This window comes from Ranitomeya imitator, chromosome 8, assembly GCF_032444005.1.
Source record: "Ranitomeya imitator isolate aRanImi1 chromosome 8, aRanImi1.pri, whole genome shotgun sequence".
NCBI classification, from domain to species: Eukaryota; Metazoa; Chordata; class Amphibia; order Anura; family Dendrobatidae; genus Ranitomeya; species Ranitomeya imitator.
In genome coordinates this window covers 98,669,626-98,696,759 of record NC_091289.1, presented here as the reverse complement: position 1 = coordinate 98,696,759, position 27,134 = coordinate 98,669,626, and the positions used below count along the sequence as shown (strand labels likewise).

Below are 27,134 nucleotides of genomic sequence, written 5' to 3'. Positions count from 1 at the left end.
CCTAGCAATCAGGCAACCCCCACAATGTACTTATGCTGACTAACAGATGTAAATCATTCAGCTGCGGAGAAAACTAAATCTCCGAGCACTAAAAAATACTAGGAGGACCCCCGAGCGTGCTTGAGAAATCTCGAGTAACGAGTATATTCGCTCATCACTAAGCGTCCTGTTACGTGGAGCGCCGTCCCTTATTACACAGGAAGCGAGCACTAATAAGAGTACATGGGATACTATGTCAGGCTAGGGATGGGGGACCTGGCAACATACAGTTGCATACACACCAACCACCTAACATACTGTAACTATAAGGATTGCTCAGGCACCTCCCTACTGAGGAGGGTGCTTTTTATACAAGATGTCTCCATGCTTTTGGCTGGGAGACACATTGCAAGTGAACACACATTTAACTAAATGCCTCCCAGCTGAGCATTTACAATGTGCACGTGCTGCCCCTTTTAGAACAGGGGAGTGCGCACACATGCACCCTAGGCACGCCATCGGGACACAGTGCAGTGGAGGTAGAAGGCAGGAGCATGCTGGAGACAGTGCCATGGGCCGGTGAGTAAGCTGGTGTCCCTGCATGGAGGGAGGAAAGGACACCATGTCAGGCATATTGCTACATGCCCCTTTCTTTGATAATTTGTCTTGTTCTTCTGCAACACATGAAAAAAAAAAACAGACTCTACTCACCTTTCTCCGCTCCCACGCCACACGGCGTCCTCTTCTGCAACCGGTGCAAGAGCCGCCAGCTGACTTGTCATCACTGCCATATATCCCCCAGTCATGGACACACCGAGGTCAGATGCTGGATGCAAATTGGTCAGAGGCGTGTACTGCAGCGGAACTGGCGGATCACCGACGCTGCAATATATGTCAGCTGAATGTGCGTCCAAGGATGCAGATCGAGCTGAAATATTCGCTGGTGTCAGTGGCTGCACTCCACTTCTGGGCCGATGCAGCTGCATTGGCGATTTATTCTGGCCCCGGGAATGCCCTGTTAAAGGGAACCTGTCACCAGGTTTGACAGATATAAGATACAGCCACCACCTTTCAGGGCTCATCTACAGCATTCTATAATGCTTTATATAAGCCTCCGATCCAACCTGCAAAAGAAAAATAAGTTTTATTATACTCACCCGGGAACGGTCCGGTCCGATGAGTGTCACAGCTCCAGGTCCGGCGCCTCCCATCTTCTTATGATTGCCGCTGTCCTGCTTGCATCATGGCTCCTCAGCATTGTGCTCCTGTGCAGTCGCACTTATCTGCGCATAGTACTGCAGTGCGCAGATGCCAGGAAAGGTCAGAGAGGCCCAGTGCCTGCGGCCGCGACCAATCAGCGACGGGCACTGTCAGGCCGCGAATTCGCCCCTTCCTACTCTCTGTCAGTGCCCCCTACAGTCAGCACTCACCCAGGATTAATGGCTGCGTTACACCGCGTTATGCCGCAGAGTAACGCAGTCCGTTAACGCTGCTATTAACCCTGTGTGACCAACTTTTTACTATTGATGCTGCCTATGCAGCATCAATAGTAAAAAGATCTAATGTTAAATGAAATAAACAAAATAAAAAATTATTATATAATAATAATAATCTTTATTTTTTATATAGCGCTAACATATTCCGCAGCGCTTTACAGTTTATATACTCACCTTCCGTCGCGTTTCATGCTCCTCGCAACACTCCGGTCGATACATTGTGGTCTCGCGAGATAATGACATAGCGGTCTTGCTACGCCATCATCTCGCGAGACCGCAATGCATTCTTGGGACCAGAGCGTCGCGAGGAGCATCGGTAAACGCCTGGGCTGGATTCGGGGGCCGATGGAAGGTGAGTATATAACAATTTTTTATTTTAATTCTTTTTTTTAACAGGGATATGGTGCCCACATTGCTATATACTACGTGGGCTGTGTTAGATACTCCGTGGGCTGTGTTATATACTGCATGGGCTGTGTTATCTACTGCGTCTCTGTGCTATATACTACGTCAGCTGTGCTATATACTACATCGCTGTGCCATATACTACCTGGGCTGTGTTATATACTGCGTGAGCTGTGTTATATACTGTGTCTCTGTGCTATATACTACGTGGGCTGTGTTATAAAAAAAAAAAATGTCCCCGAGGAAGCAAGTGTGCGAAACGTACATTGGGGTACCGTCCTGCATTCAGGTACGGGATGATTCTCCATATCCCTTTTTCTTCTGCATAAGTAGTTGATCTTAATGCTTATTATACTACTAAAGGTACCGTCACATTAAGCGACGCTGCAGCAATCTAGACAACGATGCCAATCGCTGCAGCGTCGCTGTTTGGTCACTGGAGAGCTGTCACACAGACATTTCTCCAGCGACCAACGATCCCGAGGTCCCCGGGTAACCAGGGTAAACATCGGGTTACTAAGCGCAGGGCCGCGCTTAGTAACCCGATGTTTACCCTGGTTACCATTGTAAATGTAAAAAAAAACCACTACATACTTACATTCCGGTGTCTGGTGACGTCCCTCGCCTTCAGCTTCCCGCACTGCTGAGCACCAGCCGTAAAGCACAGCGGTGACGTCACCGCTGTGCTCTGCTTTACGGCCGGCGCTCACAGTGAGTGCAGGGAAGCTAAAGGCAAGGGACGTGACCAGACACCGGAATGTAAGTATGTAGTGTTTTTTTTTTACATTTACAATGGTAACCAGGGTAAACATCGGGTTACTAAGCGCGGCCCTGCCACAAAAAGCAATGATATCGTTAACGATGTCGTTATGTGTGACGGTACCTTTAGTCTCATGCAGGTTTGTTCCTACCTGGATTAATTATTGTGCAATACCGCTTATATGTGTATCCGACTGGTACTCCTACTATTTATACTACTAGCATTTTTCCCACTTGGGATTTATTTACTCATTTTCTATGTGCCAGTATAGTTACCTTTTGGATCGTTTGCAGCTTTTGCACTATGCACTTTATGATACTCCTTGTTTGATATTCTGAGTCTTGATTAGCTGGGCAGTATTAAGTATTGCATTTGTCTGTATATTCTACACACATCTTTGATGTGTATTTAATTATTGTTCACATTTTGTGTATACTCTGCCTGAGGCTATATCCTGTTTCCTGTTTGCTGCACTAGGATGTTGTCTTATCTTTTCTATATTGTGTCATCATACCACTTAATATTTGTATGCTGTTTTTAATTTGTGTACAATAAAGTTTACATTACAGTATATTTCTATAGCTCTTGGGCCTAGTTGTTTTTTTGGTCTTCACATATACATATATAGATGGCTGAGCATTTGTATTACTTGCCCCGTTTTTTGGCATATATACTACGTGGGCTGTGTTATATACTGCGTGAGCTGTGTTATATACTGCGTCTCTGTGCTATATACTGCGTGGGCTGTGTTATATACTACGTCTCTGTGCTATATACTTCGTGGCTGTGGTATATATTATGTGGCTGGGCAATATACTACATCGCTGTGCTCTATACTATGTGGCCTGTGTTATATACTGTATGGGCTGTGTTATATACTACCCGCTGGCCGCGACCAATCAGCGAAGCAGGGTTTAAATCCCGCCCCAATATCGCTAATTGGTCGCGCCCGGCCAGCTGCGACCAATCAGCGATATTGGCGCAGGACTTAAACCCCGTTTCGCTGACAGCGACCAATCAGCGATATTGGCGCGGGATTTAAACCCTGCTTCGCTGACCGTGACCAATCAGCGGTATTGGCGTGGGATTTAAACACCGTTTTACTGATTGGTCACGGCCGGCCGCGACCAATCAGCGCCTGGTGCAGTCCGGCCGCGAATTGGCGCTGGATTTGAACCACGCTTCACTGATTGGTTGCGCCTGGCCGGCCACGACCAATCAGCGATATTGGTGCAGGATTTAAACCCTGCTTCGCTGATTGGTCACGCCCGGCTAGCCACATCTAATCAGTGATATTGGTGCGGGATATAAACACCACTTCGCTGATTGGTCGCGCCTGGCCGCCCGCGACCAATCAGCGAAATTGGTGCGCAATTTAAACCTCGCTTTGCGGATTGGTCGTGCCCGGTTGCCCACGACCAATCAGGGTTATTGGTGCGGAATTTAAGCCCCACTTACTCACGTTTGCTGAACAAGTTCTGTCAGTGACAGTGTGATGTAGTTCAGTCACGTTTACTGGACAAGTTCTGTCAGTCACAGTGCAACATAGTTCACTCACGTTTACTGAACAAGTTCTGTCAGTCACAGTGCCACGTAGTTCAGTCACGTTTACTGAACAAGTTCTGTCAGTCACAGTGTGACATAGTTCACTCATGTTTACTGAATAAGTTCTGTCAGTCACAGTGTGATGTAGTTCACTCACGTTTACTGCACAAGTTCTGTCAATCACAGTGCCACATAGTTCAGTCACGTTTACTGAACACATTCTGTCAGTCACAGTGTGACATCGTTCACTCACGTTTACTGAACACATTCAGTCAGTCCAGTCAATGTGGTGTACAAAAATATTTTGGGTTGATATTGTTAACAAATATATTATAGTGTTGATGTACTTCTTTTGTCCGATGATTTATTTAAATACAGTTAGATATTCATGTAATGGTTTACATATTTTGATGATCTGTTTAATAATTTCATTCAGTTGTATTAAGTTCTATGAGCAATAAAATGTAATGATAATGTATATATTTTACCAGGAAAATCCTGTGTATTCTTAAATCTTCATAAATAAGCTACATACATATTCTAGAATACCAGATGCATTAGAATCGGGCCACCATCTAGTGAATAACATAAGCATATCTACTATATAATTGTCCAAGGGTCACTTCCATCTGTCTTTCTGTCACAGATATTCATTGGTCGCGGCCTCTATCTGTCATGTAAAACACCCACGACCATTGCCACGACCAATCAGCGATGGGCACAGTCCGGCGCCAACATGGCCGCTCCTTGCTCCCCGCAGTCAGTGCCCGCTGCATACCCCCTCCAGTCAGCCCTCACACAGGGTTAATGGCAGCGTTAATGGACCGCGTTATGCCGCGGTGTAAGGCACTCCATTAACGCAGCTATTAAACCTGTGTGACCAACTTTTTACTATTGATGCTGCATTTGCAGCATCAATAGTAAAAAAATCTAATGTTAGAAATAATAATAATAAAAAAAATGTTATTCTCACCCTCCAACGTCGCGTTGTCCTCGCGAGTGCAAGCGGCAGGTTCCAGTACAAAGGATGCTATGGGAGAAGGACCGTCCATGACGTCACGGTCATGTGACCACGACGTCATCACAGGTCCTGCGCTCATACCAACCCTGGGACCGGAAGCTGCCGTGGGCACTTGTCAGTACTACAAGGGGCTTTTCGGAAGGTGAGTATATGTTTATTATATATTTTAAGTCTTTTTTAACCTGTTACATATGTGGCTGGGCAATATACTACGTGACTGGCCAATGTACTACGTCACTGGGCAGTATACTACGTGGCTCTGTGCTGTATACTACGTGGCTCTGTGCTGTATACTACGTCACTGTAAAATATACTACGTGGCTGGCCAATATAGTACGTGGTTGGGCAATATACTACATGGCTGGGCAATATACTACGTGGGCTGTGCAATATACTACGTGGACATGCATATTCTAGAATACCCGATGCGTTAGAATCGGGCCACCATCTAGTATACCATAATGCAGCATCAGCTAAGATAAGACCAGAACTAAATGTTCTAACATGTTCATCTGACTTATTTTGTGGTGACCAAACTACTTCATGTATTCAAGAATACATAAATTAACGGATATCACAAAAATAAATGATCACATAATAAAAATAAGTATTGTTTTTCTTACGTTGGTCATCCGATTCACTGTCATCTTCTGTTACTTTGGCCTTGTAAAATGTAATTCCACGGATGACCGGCTTCGGCGCTGGTTTTGCTCGAACATTAATTTGCCTTTGAGAAAGTGGACTCCTTTGTACTTGTTGTGGTGGTGCGGGATGTGGTTTGGGACTTATAAACTTATCCTGTTCATCTCTAAGATATCGTTCTTCAATCTTCTCCTTGTTAAAAAAAGCACAAACTTTTGCTATATTTCAGATATGATATACAAAGTTGTTCATTAGAAGTTCATTAAATGAGTATAGCTGAAACATTTCTTATAAAAGGGAATATAAGAATACATTAGGAAATAACATATTGGATGTCTAAATTGGAAATAAAATTAATGGCCAAAAATATGTGAACTCCAGAACATCACATCTATGTACAGTACAGACCAAAAGTTTGGACACACCTTCTCATTTAAAGATTTTTCTGTATTTTCATGACTATGAAAATTGTAAATTCACACTGAAGGCATCAAAACTATGAATTAACACATATGGAATTATATACTTAACAAAAAAGTGTGAAACAATTGAAAATATGTCTTATATTCTAGGTTCTTCAAAGTAGCCACCTCTTGCTTTGATGACTGCTTTGCATACTCTTGGCATTCTCTTGATGAGCTTCAAGAATTAGTCACCAGAAATGGTTTTCACTTCACAGGTGTGCCCCGTCAAGTTTAATAAGTGGGATTTCTTCCCTTATAAATGGGGTTGGGACCATCAGTTGTGTTGAGTAGAAGTCTGGTGAATACACAGCTGATAGTCCTACTGAATAGACTGTTAGAATTTGTATTATGGCAAGAAAAAAGCAGCTAAGTTATGAAAAACGAGTGCCCATCATTACTTTAAGAAATGAAGGTCAGTCAGTCAGTCTGAAAAATTGGGAAAACTTTGAAATTGTCCCCAAGTGCAGTGGCAAAAACCATCAAGCGCTACAAAGAAACTGGCTCACATGAGGACCGCCCCAGAAAAGGAAGACCAAGAGTCACCTCTGCTTCTGAGAATGTTTATCCGAGTCACCAGCCTCAGAAATCGCAGGTTAACAGCAGCTCAGATTAGAGACCAGGTCAATGCCACACAGAGTTCTAGCAGCAGACACATCTCTACAACAACTGTTAAGAGGAGACTTTGTGCAGCAGGCCTTCATGGTAAAATAGCTGCTAGGAAACCACTGCTAAGGACAGGCAACAAGCAGAAGAGACTTGTTTGGGCTAAAGAACACAAGGAATGGACATTAGACTAGTGGAAATCTGTGCTTTGGTCTCATGAGTAGAGATGAGCAGTGTTCGAGTCGAACTGTTCACCAATTTCAAATTCGAGCTGTTTTGGGCGGTGTTCGAGTCGTTTGTTGAACTTGAACAATTTGCTTAAAATTCCGCTGTCCAAGTTTCTGTTCGATAACTGTTCAGTCACCAAAAGCCTAACTTGATTTGCACATTAAAACGGTTTATCATTATTAATAGACTGTTTCAGTGTATAGTGGGCAGGGGGGGGGATAGGTCTGTGCTGATTTAATGCCGAACTCCATTCTTTTTTTCTTTCCCACATATACAGTGGGGCGGTGCAGTCTCTCAGCCTATCAGCAGTGCACACACACACAGCAATGTGCCTGTGATGCACACAAGCAAGGGCATGTGTCATTGGCTGTGCATGTCACATGTCCTTGCCCTATAAGAACCAGCCATTTGCCCCGTCGCCACCATTTCTTCACTGCTGCAGCTTAGTCTTAGACAGCACAACTGCTGCTATGGGTGCTATAGATTATAATAGTGTGAATTGCGAGTAAATTGTCAGAGAGATAGGTTTAGGGAGTCGGGAGGAGTCGGGACTAGTTGTAAAGGTAGGTTACAGCAGTTCCTAGCACATTTTGCCAGACAGGTCTGTGCCAGTGCTGTGCAAGTGTTTGTCACCGCATTTGGTGTAATCTAGCTCAGCCAATCCTTTTGGGCTAGTAGCATTGTCATCTGAGTGTCCCACCTGTGAAGCTAGCTACACCACCTGCGTATCTAAATTTGTACTGCATCTAACCCAGTAAATAGTTTTGGGCCTAGGAGCAGTGTCTGCACGCCTGTGTATCTAAATTTTTACTTCATCTAGCCCAGTAAATAGTTTTGGGCCTAGGAGCAGTGCCTGCACGCCTGTGTATCTAAATTTTTACTGCATCTAACCTAGTAAATAGTTTTGGGACTAGGAGCAGTGTCTGCACGCATGTGTATCTAAATTTTTACTGCATCTAACCCATTAAATAGTTTTGGGCCTAGGAGCAGTGTCTGCACGCCTGTGTATCTAAATTTTTACTGCATCTAACCCAGTAAATAGTTTGGGCCTAGGAGCAGTGTCTGCACGTCAGCGGAGTAGCCCGCCTGTGAAACAAACTATACCGCATGTGTATCTCAATTTTCACTGCATCTAATTCAGTTAATAGTTTTGGGCCTAGGAGCAGTGTCTGCACGTCAGCAGAATAGCCCGCCTGTGAAGCTAACTACACCTCATGTGTATCTAAATTTTTACTGCATCTAACCCAGTAAATAGTTTTGGGCCTAGGAGCAGTGTCTGCACGCCTGTGTATCTAAATTTTTACTGCATCTAACCCAGTAAATAGTTTTGGGCCTAGGAGCAGTGTCTGCACGCCTATGTATCTAAATTTTTACTGCATCTAACCCAGTAAATAGTTTTGGGCCTAGGAGCAGTGTCTGCACGTCAGCGGAGTAGCCCGCCTGTGAAACAAACTATACCGCATGTGTATCGCAATTTTCACTGCATCTAATTCAGTTAATAGTGTTGGGCCTAGTACCACAGTTTGGCCACTCAGTTCTGCTCGGTTTTCATCCATCGGTTGTTGTGCCAACAACTACAGATACAGAGTTGCCAATTAGTAAAGCACCAAAATGAGTGGCAAAAGGCCTGCTGCTGGTGGAAAGGGGAATAGGCATGTTGGAAAGGGAAAAAAAGGTTGTGTCCGTGGGGTAGGTGGTAAAGCAACAGTAACATCTGCAGAAGAAAGACCATCTTCCAGCCAAAGTAAGATGTCTACTTCTTTTCGTGGACAATCTGATATGATCCCTTTCTTACGACTAGGGTTGAGCGACTTTTATTTTATAGGATCGGGTCGGGTTTCACGAAACCCGACTTTCTCAAAAGTCGGGTCGAGTGAAATCGGACGATCCTATAGAAAAGTTGGGGTTGGGGTTGGCCGAAACACGAAACCCAATGCAGTGCATTGGGTTTCTAATGGTTCCCAGGGTCTGAAGGAGAGGAAACTCTCCTTCAGGCCCTGGGATCCATATTTAAGTGTAAAATAAAGAATTAAAATAAAAAATATTGCTATACTCACCCTCTGACGCGCCCTGGTACAAACCGGTAGCCTTCCTTCCTTACAATCAGCGCGTGAAAGACCTTAGATGACGTCGCGGCTTGTGATTGGTCGCGCGACCACCCATGTGACCGCTCACGCGACCAATCACAAGCCGCGACGTCACCGAAGGTCCTTCAAGCGCTGATTCTTAGGAAGGAAGGCTGCTGGAAAGAAGCAGGGCGCGTCCGAGGGTGAGTATAATATATAACGTCGCGGCTTGTGATTGGTCGCGCGACCGCCCATGTGACCGCTCACGCGACCAATCACAAGCCGCGACGTCACCGAAGGTCCTTCAAGCGCTGATTCTTAGGAAGGATTCTTAGGAAGGAGTATAATATACTCACCCTCGGATGCGCCCTGCTTCTTTCCAGCAGCCTTCCTTCCTAAGAATCAGCGCTTGAAGGACCTTCGGTAACGTCGCGGCTTGTGATTGGTCGCGTGAGCGGTCACATGGGCGGTCGCGCGACCAATCACAAGCCGCGACGTCATCTAAGGTCTTTCACGCGCTGATTGTAAGGAAGGAAGGCTGCCGGTTAGTACCAGGGCGCGTCAGAGGGTGAGTATAGCAATATTTTTTATTTTAATTCTTTATTTTACACTTAAATATGGATTCCGATACCGATTTCCGATATTGCAAACATATCGGAACTCGGTATCGGAATTCCGATACCAGATTCAGAAGATCGCCGACCTCATGGCCGACCCCACACAGGGGTCGGGTCGGGTTTCATGAAACCCGACTTTGCCAAAAGTCGGCGACTTCTGAAAATGGCCGACCCGTTTCGCTCAACCCTACTTACGACCATCACTACGAGCATCGCCAAAAATTCCAGATGAGGCACAAAAACAGCAGGTGCTTGAATGGATATCAAATGCTCGTTCAAGTGGGCTCTCCTCCATGTCAACTTCAACAACACAACTACTCCAGTCCTCAGTTGTGTCACCCCAATCGCACTTGCTTCCTCACAGCTCCCAAGTCTCCAGCCGCCCGTCTGAGTATGGGGTCACATTGAAGGTTGAGTCTGCAGAGCTGTTTACTTATACTAAAGCCTGGGAATCAGAGGTCTGCTCCAGAGCTTCTGTGAATCCAGACGAGGAAATGATCTGCACTGATGCCCAGAATCTTTGTGAATCGTATCCAGGCCTAGATGAAAAAGGTTCTGAGCATAATGTAGACCCTCGTTCCCAAACTGTAACTCTTGTTGGTGGAGACAATGAGGAAGATGATGATGAGACTGAGATAACTGATTGGAATGAAAACTTGACTTTTTTGGTCAGGGCAGGAAGAGGTTGGCCCTGAGGACGACGGGTGTGAAAACACACAGGATGATGATGACGAGGTTGGAGACCCCTCTTACTGTCAACCCACAGTCCGCCAGTCCATGAGGTCAGCAGAGGAGGTGGAGGAGTATGCTAGTGACGAGCCTGACGATGAGGTTACGCTGCGCCTTCCTGGACAGAGACGGAGTACTGGAAGCATGTCAGCAACTGCATCCTCAACCCCAACTGTGCCTCTCAGCAGAAGTCGTGGTGGCTCTTCACGTCACATGGGCTTTAAGCCTTGCATCGCCTGGGCATTTTTTGACATCGCAAAGGATGACCCAACTCATGTTGTCTGTATGATTTGTCATCAAAATCTCAGTAGAGGCCAAAAAATGACAAGCTTGAGTACTTCATGCATGAACTGTCACATGGATATGAGGCATAAGTTGCAGTGGTAAGCTCACTGTGCTACAATGCGGCCTAGTGGGCCGGGTCAACCACCGTCTGCCCCATCAAATGCATCCGCATCCTTTTCATCCTCTGTGACTGTGGGGACAGCAGTCGCACATGGTTTTGGACGCAGACCTTCCACCTCTTTACCCGCAACAGCCAGTGTGATTGGCAGGTCGTCAGGACATTTGCAAGTGGAAACACCTGCTGGTGTTGAGTGTTCTCCATCTCCAACATCTACACCACATTTTGATCAAGGCAACATAACATCTCTGCCTGCACCTTCCTCACAGACCGGCAGTTTGCCGGGAACATAATACTCAACTCCGTCTACAGTAAGCATGGCAGCCAGCCCTCAGTCCCTCAGATGTGGACAAGTAAAAGACCATTTCCTCCTAGCCATGACAAAGCTAAGAGGTTGAATTTTGCCATCTGCAAGCTGTTGGCTACAGAAATGCTGCCTTTCCGCCTGGTGGACACAGAGGATTTTTGAGACCTTATGTCCGTTGCAGTGCCCCAGTACCAGATGCCCAGTCACCACTACTTCTCAAAGAAAGCTGTGCCTGCGCTACACCAGCATGTCGCACACAACATCACTGCTTCCCTGAGAAACTCTGTGTGTGACAGGGTGCATTTCACCACAGACACTTGGACGAGTAGACATGGACAGGGGCGTTACATGTCGGTGCCTGGGCACAGGGTAACTATGGCTACATTAGGAGATGGGGCTGCTATCCAAGTCTTGCCGTCCCCATGAGTTGCTCATTGATCCTCTGTATCTATAAGTTCCTCCACTGCTTCTGCCTCCTCAACCTCCTCTCGGTCCTCCACCTGCACTCAAAGCCTGTCTGGTAATGCCACCCGCGTTCTAACTGCGCAGAAGTAATCCTGCACACCTCCTTACTATGCTGTCACCAGGGCTCAACGGCATCAGGCAGTGTTTACATTGAAATATCTGGGAAATGTGAGTCACACAGCTGAGGAGTTGTGGTCAGCTCTGGAGACCGAGTTCCATCAATGGTTTTTTCCACTCAACCGGCAGCCAGGGAAGGCCATGTGCAACAATGCTGCAAACCTGGGTGCGGCCCCTCGCCGGGGCAATATCACACACGTGCCTTGTATGGCTCACATTTTGAACCTGGTTGTCCAGCAATTTTTATCCCACTATCCCAGACTAGATGGGCTTCTGCAGAGGGCACGGTCACTTGGTGCTCACTTCCGCCGTTCGCATCCCGCAGCTCAACGACTTACATCTCTACAGAAATCGTTGGCCCTGCCAGTTCACCGGCTGAAATACGATGTGCCCACATGGTGGAATTCAACTCTGCACATGTTGCAGCGACTGTTGCAGCACCAACGAGCCCTGGTGCAATACGTTATGACGTATAGCCTGGGCCAACAAGATCCAGAGGTGGGGCAAATCATGCTGCACGAGTGGTCTCAGATCAGGGACCTATGCACCCTTCTGCACAGTTTTGAAATAGCAACGAAGATGTTTAGTGCTGGCGATTCCATTATCAGCATGACTATTCCGGTGATTTACATGCTGGAGCACATCTTAAACAGTATTCAGAGTCAGGTGGTGGAACAAGAGGAGGAGGAGGAGGAACAGGAGTAGTCGTATGTGGAAGAGATATCTCCAAGGTCCAGACGGTTGGCAGCACCAAGGCGGCTGGCATTGGAGGCTGGGGGAGAGGGATTACTGAGGGTGCATGGTAGCAGCCAAACTGTTGAGGAAGGTGCAGGAGGTGAGGAAGAAGTGGAGGACGAACTGGCGCTAGGCATGGAAGACTCATCAGATGAGGGAGACCTTGATCAAATTTCTGTTGTACGAGGTTGGGGGGAGAGGGCAGAGGAAGGAAGCATGATTTTCACCTTGCGACCACCAAGACAAGGACTTGGTCCTCCTGGATGCGCAAGACACATGAGTGCCTTCTTGCTGCCCTACCTGCAACATGACCCTCAGATTGTCAGAATCCAAAGTACTACTGGGTTGTCACACTCTTAGATCCCCTATACAAAAGTAAATTTGGCAAAATAATTCCTGCCATAGAAAGGGATTCACGCATGCAGGAGTATCAGCAGAGACTGTTACAGAATCTAACATCTGCTTTTCCACAAAACACCAGGGGTGCACATAGTGAATCTCTGAGTTCTAACTTGCCAACCGTGGGACTATCGAGTCATCACTCAAACCGTAACAGTAACATCTATCTGGTGGTAACAGCAATTTTTTCCAATCGTTTCAAGATTTTTTTAGACCATCCTTTGCAAGGCCACAGGAGACAAGAAGTCTGACACACAGCCAACACCTAGAGAGGATGGTAAAAGAGTATCTCCAAATTAACATCGATGCCATGACTGTGGAACTGGACCCTTGCTCATTTTGGGCTTCAAATCTTGAAAAATGGCCAGAACTCGCCACTCACTCCTTGGAGATCTTGTCGTGCCCCGCAGCCAGCGTTCTCTCTGAACGTGTGTTCAGCGATGCTGGTGGTGTGCTGACCAGTGACAATGTAGACAAACTAACGTTCATCAAGATGAACAAATCCTGGATCCGCAAGGACTTTTCTACCCAAGTGTCATCCTGGGGAGACTAAAAGCTTGATGATTTTTGAAAATCACCTCACCGACTCTGGCGAAATTGATGCTACTTAAGTGGTGTCTGTGGCCGAATTTTTGGAAAAAATGGAGACTCTTTATTGAGTCCCCTTGCTGTGTTTTACATGACGTTGCCATTGTCAATTCCAGGTGGGTGGGGTCGTCTGCAGAGTTGTTTACTCATACTATGGCCTGGGATTCAGAAGTCTGCTCCAAAGCTTCAGCGTCTGCTAGTCAGCAGAGTAGCCCACCCACCCACTGCCTGTTTACCTAAGTAAAATTTTTTAATGGCATCTAGCTCAGGAAATCCTTTTGGGCCTAGTAGCAATTTCTGCTACTCAGCAGCGTACCCCACCCATGAAGCAAGCTACACCGCCTGTTTACCTAAGTACTATATTTTAACGGCATCTGGTCTAGGAAATCCTTTTGGGCCTAGTAGCAATTTCTGCTACTAGGCAGCGTACCCCACCCATGAAGCAAGCTACACCACCTGTTTACCTAAGTACTATATTTTAACGGCATCTGGTCTAGGAAATCCTTTTGGGCCTAGTAGCAATTTCTGCTACTAGGCAGCGTACCCCACCCATGAAGCAAGCTACACCGCCTGTTTACCTAAGTACTATATTTTAACGGCATCTGGCATGGGAAATCCTTTTGGGCCTAGTAGCAATTTCTGCTACTTAGCAGAGTACCCCACCCATGAAGCAAGCTACACCACCTTCTTCCTTTCTCAATCTAACTCCTTCGACTCTGGGGTGTCCACTCTCCCTCCAGCTCTCTCCTTCTCACAGGTGGACTACCGTGTGTATTCACACTGTGGCGAATCTTTTGGGCCCAGGCATAAGAAGTCGTCGAGGTAATGGATAATATGTGCCGACTTACAAACGTCCATGACGACACATTCGAGGAAGCAACTAAACACCTCAAATAGTGAGCAGGATATGGTGCACCCCATGGGCAAACAGCGATCTATGTAGTATGCTCCTTCACAGAAGCAGCCCAATGGGAGGACACTATTCGGAGGCACAGGTAGTAATCGAAACACCCCCTCAATGTCTGTTTTGGCCATTAGTGTGCCCCTTCCCAACTTCTTGACCCACCTGATTGCCTCGTCAAAGGAGGTACAGTACATAGTACTGTACTTGGTTCCACGTTGATGTTGTCGTTTACTGACCTGCCCCTTGGATATGACAAATGGTGGATTAGTCTGAATGTATTGGGTTCCTTTTTTTGCACAACTCCCAACGGGGGTACCACTACGTCTTCTAACGAAAGTGTTCTGAATGGACCCGCCGTCATTCTACCTAAAAATATTTATTTTTAAATTTTTTTGTCACGACGTCTGGGTGTTGGTGGAGCGCCCCCAGACGCAGGGCCGCGGGTTACTCGGTACCGGTCCTCTGCTGGCTCAGTTCTGGTGATGTCACGGTGGCTGGACCCGGTCCGTGACCCTGCTAAGGGGCATCCAATAAAAGGTGATAGGAGTCTGTCAAGGTGTCATGACGCCACCTGTGGTGTTCGGTCAGGGTGACCGACGCTGCTTGGGGTCCACTGGGGTGATGTGATGGCAGCTAGATGGTATACCTTCCCACAGGTGAAGTATGTCCCCAGGGCTTCCCAGTAAGGTGGATGGTGATGGTGTGAGGTGCAGACAATAACGAGGACACAGGGTTGCAGTCTCTTTACCTCTTTACTGAAGACTTCAGGATCCTCAATCCAGAGCACAGTTAACAGGGCTATCTGAGACCGGCCGGTCCGATGGCACATCCAGAGTTCCCTGTACAGGTGGAAATCGTTGCCTACCAATAGCGCCTGTGTGTTGTAGTGCTACCCTGCTGAGCATTTGGAATAGTCCTCACAAATTCTGTTCTCGTTCGTTCGTTCTATTTCTTTCTAATGCTTTCTCTTTCGTTCCAGATGTTTCTAGTTTCTCGTCCCCAGGTATGTTATGGCTAGGACGCACCTGTATGACGGGAAGGCTCGGAGCTCTTCCGGGACCCTAGAGATGCCCCTCTCCATGCGTTGCCCCCTATGTCTGTGTAGGAAATTTAAGGTAGACAGCCAACCTATAATTAACTGTCCTGCGAAGTTTGAAGTAAGGCATAGAGTCTGTTACTTCCTCGGTGTTCCGGCCACCAGCTACGTGCCTCAGTAGGATGTTGCCGTTCTCGGGGCACGACTTCTACTGGTTCTCCTTGCGCTGATCTCGTTTCTCACTGTTCCACAATATCCTTCGCCTTGTGTCTCTTTCTTAGGATACTGCCGCAAGGTAGTGCAGGTGCGGTTCCGTAACGTTCTGTTCTGTTCGCTAGGTACCTGCCAGGTTCCCACGCCTAACAGGGACCCCCCTGAATCTTCTCCCTGCAGCACCCCCGGCTGAGGGATGCTGCCTGAATCCAACCCAGTCAGCTTCTGATCTAACTTCCTATCCAACCCCTAGTTTTACCAGTGTGAGGAGTGGCCCAACAAATAAAGCCTTTTTCTCCCCCTAGTGGCCGGAGTGTGAAGTGTAATGTGTGCTGGTGATACCTGATCAGTAGAACTCCTTTAGTGCCATCAGACGTACCATCACTCCCCTTAGTGGCAGAGCGACGTTACTCCAACGACCAGATCTCTGGGGCGCTGCATTGGTAGGGTGATTTTAGATTTTTACTCCAGCTTTTCTTGATTTTAGAAGGGCATGACATGCCTATATCTGTGTCTCCTCCTCCTTTTACTCCTCCACCTTTTTTCTTTTCGCATGACTATATGTATTTGTGACTTTTCCATGTGTTTGTTGTGTCTTCTGAGCAGTTTGTCAGCTTTTGGACACCTTTTAAGGTGTTTTCTATGTGTTTTCTGTGTGTTTGTATGTGTTTGTGTTTGACTGCCATTGGTTTCAATGGGGTTCGATGGTGTTCGTCGAACGATCGACGAACATTCGTCGAACACGTCCCAGTTCGACGAACCGAACCGAACTCGAACACTAGGGAGGTGGCTCAACACTACTGATGAGTCCAAATTTGAGATCTTTGGTTCCAACCACCGTGTCTTTGTGCGACGCAGAAAAGGTGAACAGATGGACTCCACATGCCTGGTTCCCACTGTGAAGCATGGAGGAGGAGGTGTGATGATGTGGGGGTGCTTTGCTGGTGACACTGTTGGGGATTTATTCAAAATTGAAGGCATACTGAACCAGCATGGCTATCAAAGCATCTTGCAGCGGCATGCTATTCCATTTGGTTTACGTTTATTTGGACCATCATTTATTTTTCAACAGAACAATGACCCCAAACACACCTCCAGGCTGTGTAAGGGCTATTTGACCAAGAAGGAGAGTGATGGGGTGCTACGCCAGATGACCTGGCCTCCACAGCCACGAAACCTGAACCCAATCGAGATAATTTGGGGTGAGATGGACTGCAGAGTGAAGGCAAAAGGGCCAACAATTTCTAAGCATCTCTGGGAACTTTTCAAGAATGTTGGAAGACCATTCCCGGTGGCTACCTCTTGAAGCTCATCAAGAGAATGCCAAGAGTATGCAAAGCAGTCATCAAAGCAAAAGGTGGCTACTTTGAAGAACCTAGAATATAAGGCACAATTTTAGTTGTTTCACACTTTTTTGTTAAGTATATAATTCCACATGTGTTAATTCATAGTTTTGATGTCTTCAGTGTGAATTTACAATTTTCATAGTCATGAAAATACAGAAAAATCTTTAAATGGGAGGTGTGTCCAAACTTTTGGTCTGTACTGTATGTTTGTTGCATATATCAGACTATTAACTTTTGTTGCTCAAAATAACATTACGTTTCTGCAAGTGCTTTCCACATAGCAATGGACATTCATATTTATTAAGAGAACCTAATGTTGTTCTCATAATTTGTCAGTGTTACAGTAAATTTGCCATAAATTTCGATGGGAAATTTAATGTGCATTAATTCAATTTACCGTGAATCAAGAGTGCTCTAAAAGCCTTCAACTGCCCGTAAAATATGTGCACTACACTCCTAGGACTGTGTCTTAGTGCTAGCAAGCATTTTAATGCAAAAAGTGCATTAGTAATGTTATAATGATGTCAATGTTTATGGCTTTCGATAAATGGCTGGTAACTGGTGGCACTCAACAGCTTGTTTAAAAATACACTGCACTGTTAGATTTTTTGATTTTGAAAGCTAAAAAAAATTTCAAAAATTATCCATTGGGGGCAAACAGGGTTCCTGCCATTTTGTTTTTTAACAAGCAATGTTCAAAACATTTTCCCTTTTCAGAGAGTTGAAGCAGCATTGGTCTTTGGAAAATGAGACGCAGGCGCTTAACTTCTTTTAGCCTTCTTGTGAAGTAGTGGGTTTGATGTTTGTTTTCAAGGGAATAAAGAATGGGGAGGCACTAGGGTCCAGACAGTGTTGCAAATGAAGAAACAATGGAAAGACAAAAGTCCAGTGCCCTGTCAATATGACATATGGAAAATAAATGGATGATTATTATTATTTTAGTGGTTGCTGTTTGACAAAATTACTTTTTCTTTTTCATAATAAACATAACGCACCAGCCCAGTTCCTTAAACTGAGGATGGGCTACACTCCAAACTTGATATTAACATACTGACTGTAGAGTTATTAAACTATACTTAATCACAAAGTGTTATTGATTTAAGAAAAAAAACTTTATTCACATATAAACAATACACACAATTAAAATGAGTGCCTCAAAACCAGAGCAAAATTTCACAATAGAGGTAAGCGAAGGGAACCACAGGTATCCAGACAAGATCAATCAATTCTACTGCTACACAAGCATCCTTAAATGTTCATGAAAAGAAGTTTATGACGGCCCCATAAGATGCTCCATATTAAAATATGCCCCATATAATCCTGCATAAAAGTTAATGATGGCCCCATAAGATGCTCCATAGACACATTTGCCCAATATAATGCTGCACAAATGTTGACTATGGCCCCATAAGATGCTCCATAAAGATATTTGCCCCATATAGTAATGCACAAAAATTGATTATGGCCCCATAAGATGCTCCATACAGACACTTGCCCCATATATTGCTCCACAAACGTTAATTATGGCCCCATAAGATGCTCCATAAAGATATTTGCGCAATATAGTGCTGCTAAAATGTTGATTATAGTAACATAGTAACATAGTTAGTAAGGCCGAAAAAAGACATTTGTCCATCCAGTTCAGCCTATATTCCATCATAATAAATCCCCAGATCTACGTCCTTCTACAGAACCTAATAATTGTATGATACAATATTGTTCTGCTCCAGGAAGACATCCAGGCCTCTCTTGAACCCCTCGACTGAGTTCGCCATCACCACCTCCTCAGGCAAGCAATTCCAGATTCTCACTGCCCTAACAGTAAAGAATCCTCTTCTATGTTGGTGGAAAAACCTTCTCTCCTCCAGACGCAAAGAATGCCCCCTTGTGCCCGTCACCTTCCTTGGTATAAACAGATCCTCAGCGAGATATTTGTATTGTCCCCTTATATACTTATACATGGTTATTAGATCGCCCCTCAGTCGTCTTTTTTCTAGACTAAATAATCCTAATTTCGCTAATCTATCTGGGTATTGTAGTTCTCCCATCCCCTTTATTAATTTTGTTGCCCTCCTTTGTACTCTCTCTAGTTCCATTATATCCTTCATGAGCACCGGTGCCCAAAACTGGACACAGTACTCCATGTGCGGTCTAACTAGGGATTTGTACAGAGGCAGTATAATGCTCTCATCATGTGTATCCAGACCTCTTTTAATGCACCCCATGATCCTGTTTGCCTTGGCAGCTGCTGCCTGGCACTGGCTGCTCCAGGTAAGTTTATCATTAACTAGGATCCCCAAGTCCTTCTCCCTGTCAGATTTACCCAGTGGTTTCCCATTCAGTGTGTAATGGTGATATTGATTCCTTCTTCCCATGTGTATAACCTTACATTTATCATTGTTAAACCTCATCTGCCACCTTTCAGCCCAAGTTTCCAACTTATCCAGATCCATCTGTAGCAGAATACTATCTTCTCTTGTATTAACTGCTTTACATAGTTTTGTATCATCTGCAAATATCGATATTTTACTGTGTAAACCTTCTACCAGATCATTAATGAATATGTTGAAGAGAACAGGTCCCAATACTGACCCCTGCGGTACCCCACTGGTCACAGCGACCCAGTTAGAGACTATACCATTTATAACCACCCTCTGCTTTCTATCACTAAGCCAGTTACTAACCCATTTACACACATTTTCCCCCAGACCAAGCATTATCATTTTGTGTACCAACCTCTTGTGCGGCACGGTATCAAACGCTTTGGAAAAATCGAGATATACCACGTCCAATGACTCACCGTGGTCCAGCCTATAGCTTACCTCTTCATAAAAACTGATTAGATTGGTTTGACAGGAGCGATTTCTCATAAACCCATGCTGATATGGAGTTAAACAGTTATTCTCATTGAGATAATCCAGAATAACATCCCTCAGAAACCCTTCAAATATTTTACCAACAATAGAGGTTAGACTTACTGGCCTATAATTTCCAGGTTCACTTTTAGAGCCCTTTTTGAATATTGGCACCACATTTGCTATGCGCCAGTCCTGCGGAACAGATCCTGTCGCTATAGAGTCCCTAAAAATAAGAAATAATGGTTTATCTATTACATTACTTAGTTCCCTTAGTACTCGTGGGTGTATGCCATCTGGACCCGGAGATTTATCTATTTTAATCTTATTTAGCCGATTTCGCACCTCTTCTTGGGTTAGATTGGTGACCCTTAATATAGGGTTTTCATTGTTTCTTGGGATTTCACCTAGCATTTCATTTTCCACCGTGAATACCGTGGAGAAGAAGGTGTTTAATATGTTAGCTTTTTCCTCGTCATCTACAACCATTCTTTCCTCACTATTTTTTAAGGGGCCTACATTTTCAGTTTTTATTCTTTTACTATTGATATAGTTGAAGAACAGTTTGGGATTAGTTTTACTCTCCTTAGCAATGTGCTTCTCTGTTTCCTTTTTGGCAGCTTTAATTAGTTTTTTAGATAAAGTATTTTTCTCCCTATAGTTTTTTAGAGCTTCAATGGTGCCATCCTGCTTTAGTAGTGCAAATGCTTTCTTTTTACTGTTAATTGCCTGTCTTACTTCTTTGTTTAGCCACATTGGGTTTTTCCTATTTCTAGTCCTTTTATTCCCACAAGGTATAAACCGCTTACACTGCCTATTTAGGATGTTCTTAAACATTTCCCATTTATTATCTGTATTCTTATTTCTGAGGATATTGTCCCAGTCTACCAGATTAAGGGCATCTCTAAGCTGGTCAAACTTTGCCTTCCTAAAGTTCAGTGTTTTTGTGACTCCCTGACAAGTGCCCCTAGTGAAAGACAGGTGAAACTGTACAATATTGTGGTCGCTATTTCCTAGATGCCCAACCACCTGCAGATTTGTTATTCTGTCAGGTCTATTAGATAGTATTAGGTCTAAAAGTGCTGCTCCTCTGGTTGGATTCTGCACCAATTGTGAAAGATAATTTTTCTTGGTTATTAGCAGAAACCTGTTGCCTTTATGGGTTTCACAGGTTTCACTTTCCCAGTTAATATCCGGGTAGTTAAAGTCCCCCATAACCAGGACCTCATTATGGGTTGCAGCTTCATCTATCTGCTTTAGAAGTAGACTTTCCATGGTTTCTGTTATATTTGGGGGTTTGTAACAGACCCCAATGAGAATTTTGTTACCATTTTTCCCTCCATGAATTTCGACCCATATGGACTCGACATCCTCATTTCCTTCGCTAATATCCTCCCTTAAAGTGGACTTTAGACAAGACTTTACATAGAGACAAACCCCTCCTCCTCTCCGATTTTTACGATCCTTTCTAAACAGACTGTAACCCTGTAAGTTAACTGCCCAGTCATAGCTTTCATCTAACCATGGCCCCATAAGATGCTTCATAAAGATATTTGCGCCATATAGTGCTGCACAAACATTGATTATGGCCCCATAAATGCTCCATAAAGTTTATGATGGGCTCCAAAAGATGCTCCATACAGACACTTGCCCCATATAATGCTGCACAAACATTAATTAAGGCCCCATAAGATGCTTCATACAGACACTTGCCCCAAATAATGCTGCACAAACATTGATTATGGCCCCATAAGATGCTCCATAAAGATATTTGAGCCATATGGTGCTACACAAACGTTATGACCCCATAAGATGCTCCATACAGACACTTGCCCCATTTGCTGTTGCTGCGATAAAAAAAAAAAAATCACATACTCACTTCTCGGCGCTCAGGCCCCCGGCACTTTCAATATTCACCTTACTTCGTCCCGGCGCCACTCCATCTTCAGCTTCATCTGCACTGACGTTCAGTCAGAGGGTGCGCACTAACCACATCACCGCGCCCTCTGACCTGAGCATCACTGCAGAAGACGCTGAAGATGGAGCGGCTCCGGAACGAGAAGCAGGTGAATATCGCGCAGCGCTGCGCTCCCCTCCCCATTATACTCACCTGCTCCTGGCGCTGTGCAGTCCCTGCTTCCCCGGTGCCGCAGCTTCTTCCTGTATTGAGCGGTCACCGTTACCGCTCATTACAGTAATGAATATGTGGCTCCACCCCTATGGGAGGTGGAGCCGCATATTCATTACTGTAATGAGCGGTACCATGTGACCGCTCACTACAGGAAGAAGCTGCCGGCGCTGGGGAACCAGAGACCTGCAGGGACCGCGCCAGGAGCAGGTGAGTATAATTAGACAGCTCCCGCTCCCCCTCCCCTGCCGACCTCTGGGTATGACTTGAGTATAAGCCGAGAGGGGGACTTTCAACCCCCAAAAATTGGCTGAAAATCTCGGCTTATACTGAAGTATATAGGGTACTTAAATTACATTTTATTGCATGAAATAAGTATTTGATCACCTACCAACCAGCAAGAATTCTGGCTCTCACAGACCTGTTAGTTTTTCTTTAAGAAGCCCTCCTACTCTGCACTCATTGGTGGCATTAATTACACCTGTTTGAACTCATTACCTGTTTAAAAAACACCTGCCCACACACTCAATCAATCACACTCCAACCTCTATACTATGGCCAAGAAAAAAGAGTTGTCTAAGGACACCAGGGAGAAAATTGTAGACCTGCACAGGGCTGGGATGAGCTAAAGGACAATAGGCAAACAGCTTGGTGGGAAGGCAACAACTGTTGCACAATTATTAAAAAATGGAAGAAACACAAGATGACTGTCAGTCTGCTACGGTCTGGAGCTCCATGCAAGATCTTGCCTCGTCAGGTAAGGAAGAACTTGAGAAAGGTCAGGAATCAGCCCTGAACTACATGGGAAGTCCTGGTCAAAGACCTGAGGAGAGCTTGGACTACAGTCTGAAACATTACACTTGTCTACAAAAAAAAAAATTTCTGCCATGGACTTTAAGAACAGTTTTAAACTAATTTGAGGGTGCTGAATTCAAGTCTGATCTTATAATTTCTCTATCACATCACGTTTTTGCACTATAGGTATATAGCCCATTTTCATGAATTCAATGATAAATATAAGTAGTGTATGAAAAGTGCCTGTTTATATGGTTCACTAAGGTAAATTTAGTTTTCATTTAGTCTCCCAATAAATGTGAGAATATCTTTGTTTTCTTTGAACATGAATAATTCCCATTTGTTATGATAACACCCTTGTTTTCTGTGCTACTGGGACAGTAGAGCTACAGCAGAGCATTGGGTGAAAACTGAATGGCTTTAGCAACAGAGTTTGGCATCTGGCAATAAGAATGTCATCCATGATCCTCTAGTGGATAGGAAGGACATTGTCTTTCCTCCCTTACACATAAAACTTGGATTGATGAAGCAGTTCGTCAAAGCTCTCAATCACAGTGGAGAATGCTTTAACTATATATGTTCAACTTTTCCTGGTCTTAGTGAAGAGAATAAATAGGCTGGAATATTTGATGGACCTCAAATAAGAACACTTATGAGAGACCCAAATTTTATCACATCAATGAATGAGACAGAAGAAAGAGCTTGGAATGCATTTTGTAATGTGGTGCAAAATTTTGTAGGGAATAAGAAAGCAGACAACTATGAAGAGATTGTGGAAGAGCTACTAATGAGTCTGCGAAATCTTGGATGTAGAATGAGAATCAAGATTCACTATTTACACAGCCATTTGGACTTTTTTCCAGAGAACCTTGGGGATGTGAGCGAGGAACAAGGGGAGCATTTTCATCAGGACATTAAAACAATGGAAGAACGGTATCAAGGCCAGTGGGACTCACAACTGATGGCTGACTATTGCTGCAGCTTGATGAGAGACAACCCAGAAGCTGTACATCACAGGTCGGCCAAGAAAAGAAAGTTCAAATAACTGCCATTTGTCATTCATCTGTGTGCCATATATATGTGTTTTTATATTTTGTAGCTTAATTCTGTAAGTATATTTGATTTGCTGTACATAGACTTTGTAATCTTTGTTATTCCTTGATTAAAAATATACAAAATGCAGTACTGAAAATCATGTGTTTTTATCATAAAACATTAGGAGTAATTTTCATCAAAAATTGAAAATATCTTGAAATCCTGATGTGATAGCCAAAACGGAGTTCATATTCGTAATCAGCAGCCAAAATTGACTTAAAATATGTTTTAAAACCATTTGCCAGAAAAATTGCGTTGACCAGTGTTATCATTAGTAATATACTACATCGTCATGGATTAAAATCCTGCAGTGCATGCAAGGTCCCCCTACTCACACTAGTGTGAGGTGATGGTGAATATGCCACTGACTGTCACCTACCATTAACCGTTTGCATGTAATTTGCTGTTGCTGATCTCTTTTGGTAGTATTGTACTGTACATGGAGAATACATTTAGACATCTGTTGCCCGCAGAACTAATCACTGGCAACAGGAGGCCAATGTTTCTCCTGTTACTGCTTTATGACTGTGGCTTAAACTGGTTTGTGCAGGATACTGAATCTGAGGTGGTGACTCCAGTTCCTTGAGGAGAAAATATAAGCAGTGATTCTGTTTGCATAGACTTGTTATGCTAAATGGACTCTGTTCTGCTGGTTCGAACTGCTATTTTGACAGAACCAGACAGAGCCCAATTCCAGGGGGCAGAGTAGCTGGGCTGGAAGTGCTTGACAGGAAGGAGTTGCTTCGCTTGCCATCTTGAGAGAGCTTGGTGCGATCTGGAAGGAGGAGGACGTGTGACATTTCCATCAAGTGCCTTCTGGGGAGCCAAAATCCCCAGGATCCAACATCCATGACACACCCGGAGGGCCCTCCATCAAGTCAGCTGTAGTTTCAAGCATTGGTTAGAAACACATCATTCCTTGGCCTAACAGCAGTTGTCCAAGCGGGCTCATCTCTGCAATGACATACGACACAGCAAACAGACATAGGTCAATAAATCCTGAGTAGTGTGGAGCATTCGGATACTGCAAATATCGTGTATCGGCCGATATTCGCTGTATCGGAGTTCCGATACAATAATAATAGAAAGGCCGATGTTTCTAAGGCTACTTTCACACCTGCGTTTTTAGCAATCCGTCGCAATCCGTCATTTTGGGAAAAAAAACAGATCCTGCAAATGCGCTCGCAGGATGCGTTTTTTACCCATAGACTTGTATTAGTGACTTGTTTTGGCAGACCGTTGGCACAAAAAAGCGTTCAAGGGAACTTTTTTTGTCCGTCGCGTCCGCCATTTTCTACTGCGCATGCGTGGCCGAAGCTCCGCCCCCTCCTCCCCGGACTTCAGAATGGGCAGCGGATGTGTTGAAAAAGTGCATCCGCTGCCCACATCGTGCACAAATTTCACAATGTGCGTCGGTACGTCGGCCCGACGCATAGCGACGGACCCGTACCGACGCAAGTGTGAAAGAGGCCTTAATGAGCGTTTAATTTAAAAAAAACAAACAAAAAAACCGGCATGGGCTCCCGTGCAATTTTCTGCGCCAGAGGGGGAAAGCCGACGGCCGGGGGCCAATATTTTTAGCCTGGGAAGGGGGTAATACCCATGACCCCTCCCAGGCTATGAGTATCAGCCCACAGCTGAAAAAATGACGTGGGGTCCCCCTATATTTTATAGCCAGAAAGGCTACGCAGACAGCTGCGGGCTGATATTCTTATTAATTAATATTATTAATCCTAGTGAAGTGAAAAAATAAAGACACAGCCAAAAAAAAGTATTTTAATATTCTTCTTTTAACCATACTTACTATACTTCAGCGCCTGCAAAAAACATAAAATAATAAACCGTATACTACCTGTCCGACGTAGTCCAATTAATAACGAGTGTCCCACGACGATCTCCCCTATAGAACAGTGACATCGGGTGATGTCACTGCTCTATAGGATCTTCAGTGACACACTGACAGGAGACAATGGCTCCTGTAGTGCATCACTGAGAGGTTACTATAGTTCAGAGTCTCACTTTATGTCAATTGCTGCATGGGAAATTTCTCATACAGCAATGCCAAAAATGAGACTAGGGACTATTTTTTTTACAGCGGTGGAGTAATACAGTGCGGAAGGATACCTTCCTCCCGTCATTGTATTCCTGGAGCCCCTAGAGAGCAGTCGCATCAGCTGATGCTGCCATTCTCCATGGGATATCGTCGTGGGACACTCGTGGATTTCTGCGGATCAGGGAGTATATTGTTTGTTTGTTATTTCAATATTTTTTACAGATGACACTGGCTTCGGGTATCAAAGTGACAAGTGATGGTGAGTATGTACTCTATGTTATATGTACTGTATGTCTATATGTATGTATTGTATGTAATATGCATGTAGTATGTATGTAGTATGTTGTATGTATGTAATATGTATGTAGTATGTATGTTGTATGTATGTTGTATGTATGTGGTATGTTGTATGTATGTAGTATGTTGTATGTATGTATGTAGTATGTTGTATGTATGTATGTAGTATGTATGTATTATGTTGTATGTATGTATGTAGTATATAGTATGTTGTATGTATGTATGTATGTATGTATGTATGTATGTTGTATGTATGTAGTATATAGTATGTATGTTTGTGTTTTGCTTTTTTTACATTCAACACATTAGCCGGATGATGAGACTATTACTGGCTAGTGTGTCAATCACTGTCATTGTAGCAGGCATAGCCCAATTGGACTTGTAGTCCCATCGGACGATGCCTGCACACAGACACAGAGACCCCCGAGAGGCCCGCACAGACCCCTGGCAGACCCGCACAGACCCCTGGCAGGCCCACACAGACCCCCGGCAGCCCGCACAGACCCCTGGTAGGCCCACACAGACCCCCGGCAGCCCGCACAGACCCCCGAGAGGCCCATACAGACCCCCAGCAGGCCCGCACAGACCCCCCACGGTCCTGCACAGACCCCGCCCACACACAAAGACACGCAGTCTCTGCCCACGCACCGCCCACACTATTCCCCCCTCCGGAACTGGATGTGCTAAGGAAAGAAAGGGCTTATTTTCATTCCGATATTTGGGTCCCATTGACTTGCAATGGTTCCGGTATCGGTATAGGCGATACCCGATATTTTTTGGGTATCGGTCCGATCCAATCTGATCCGATATTTCCCGATATCGGAAGGTATCGCTCAACACTAA

General features: G+C 44.8%; 1 protein-coding gene across 3 annotated transcripts in view; it reads right to left on the bottom strand.

Moving 5' to 3' along the window:
- OLFML2B (olfactomedin like 2B) overlaps positions 1-27,134 on the bottom strand; it is a 581,670-nt gene that overhangs the window by 150,782 nt on the left and 403,754 nt on the right. For all 3 annotated transcript variants that reach the window (XM_069737200.1, XM_069737201.1, XM_069737199.1), the window contains one exon: positions 5,830-6,040. In XM_069737200.1, coding sequence (XP_069593301.1) covers positions 5,830-6,040 — 211 coding nt within the window. The remainder of the gene's footprint in view (positions 1-5,829; positions 6,041-27,134) is intronic.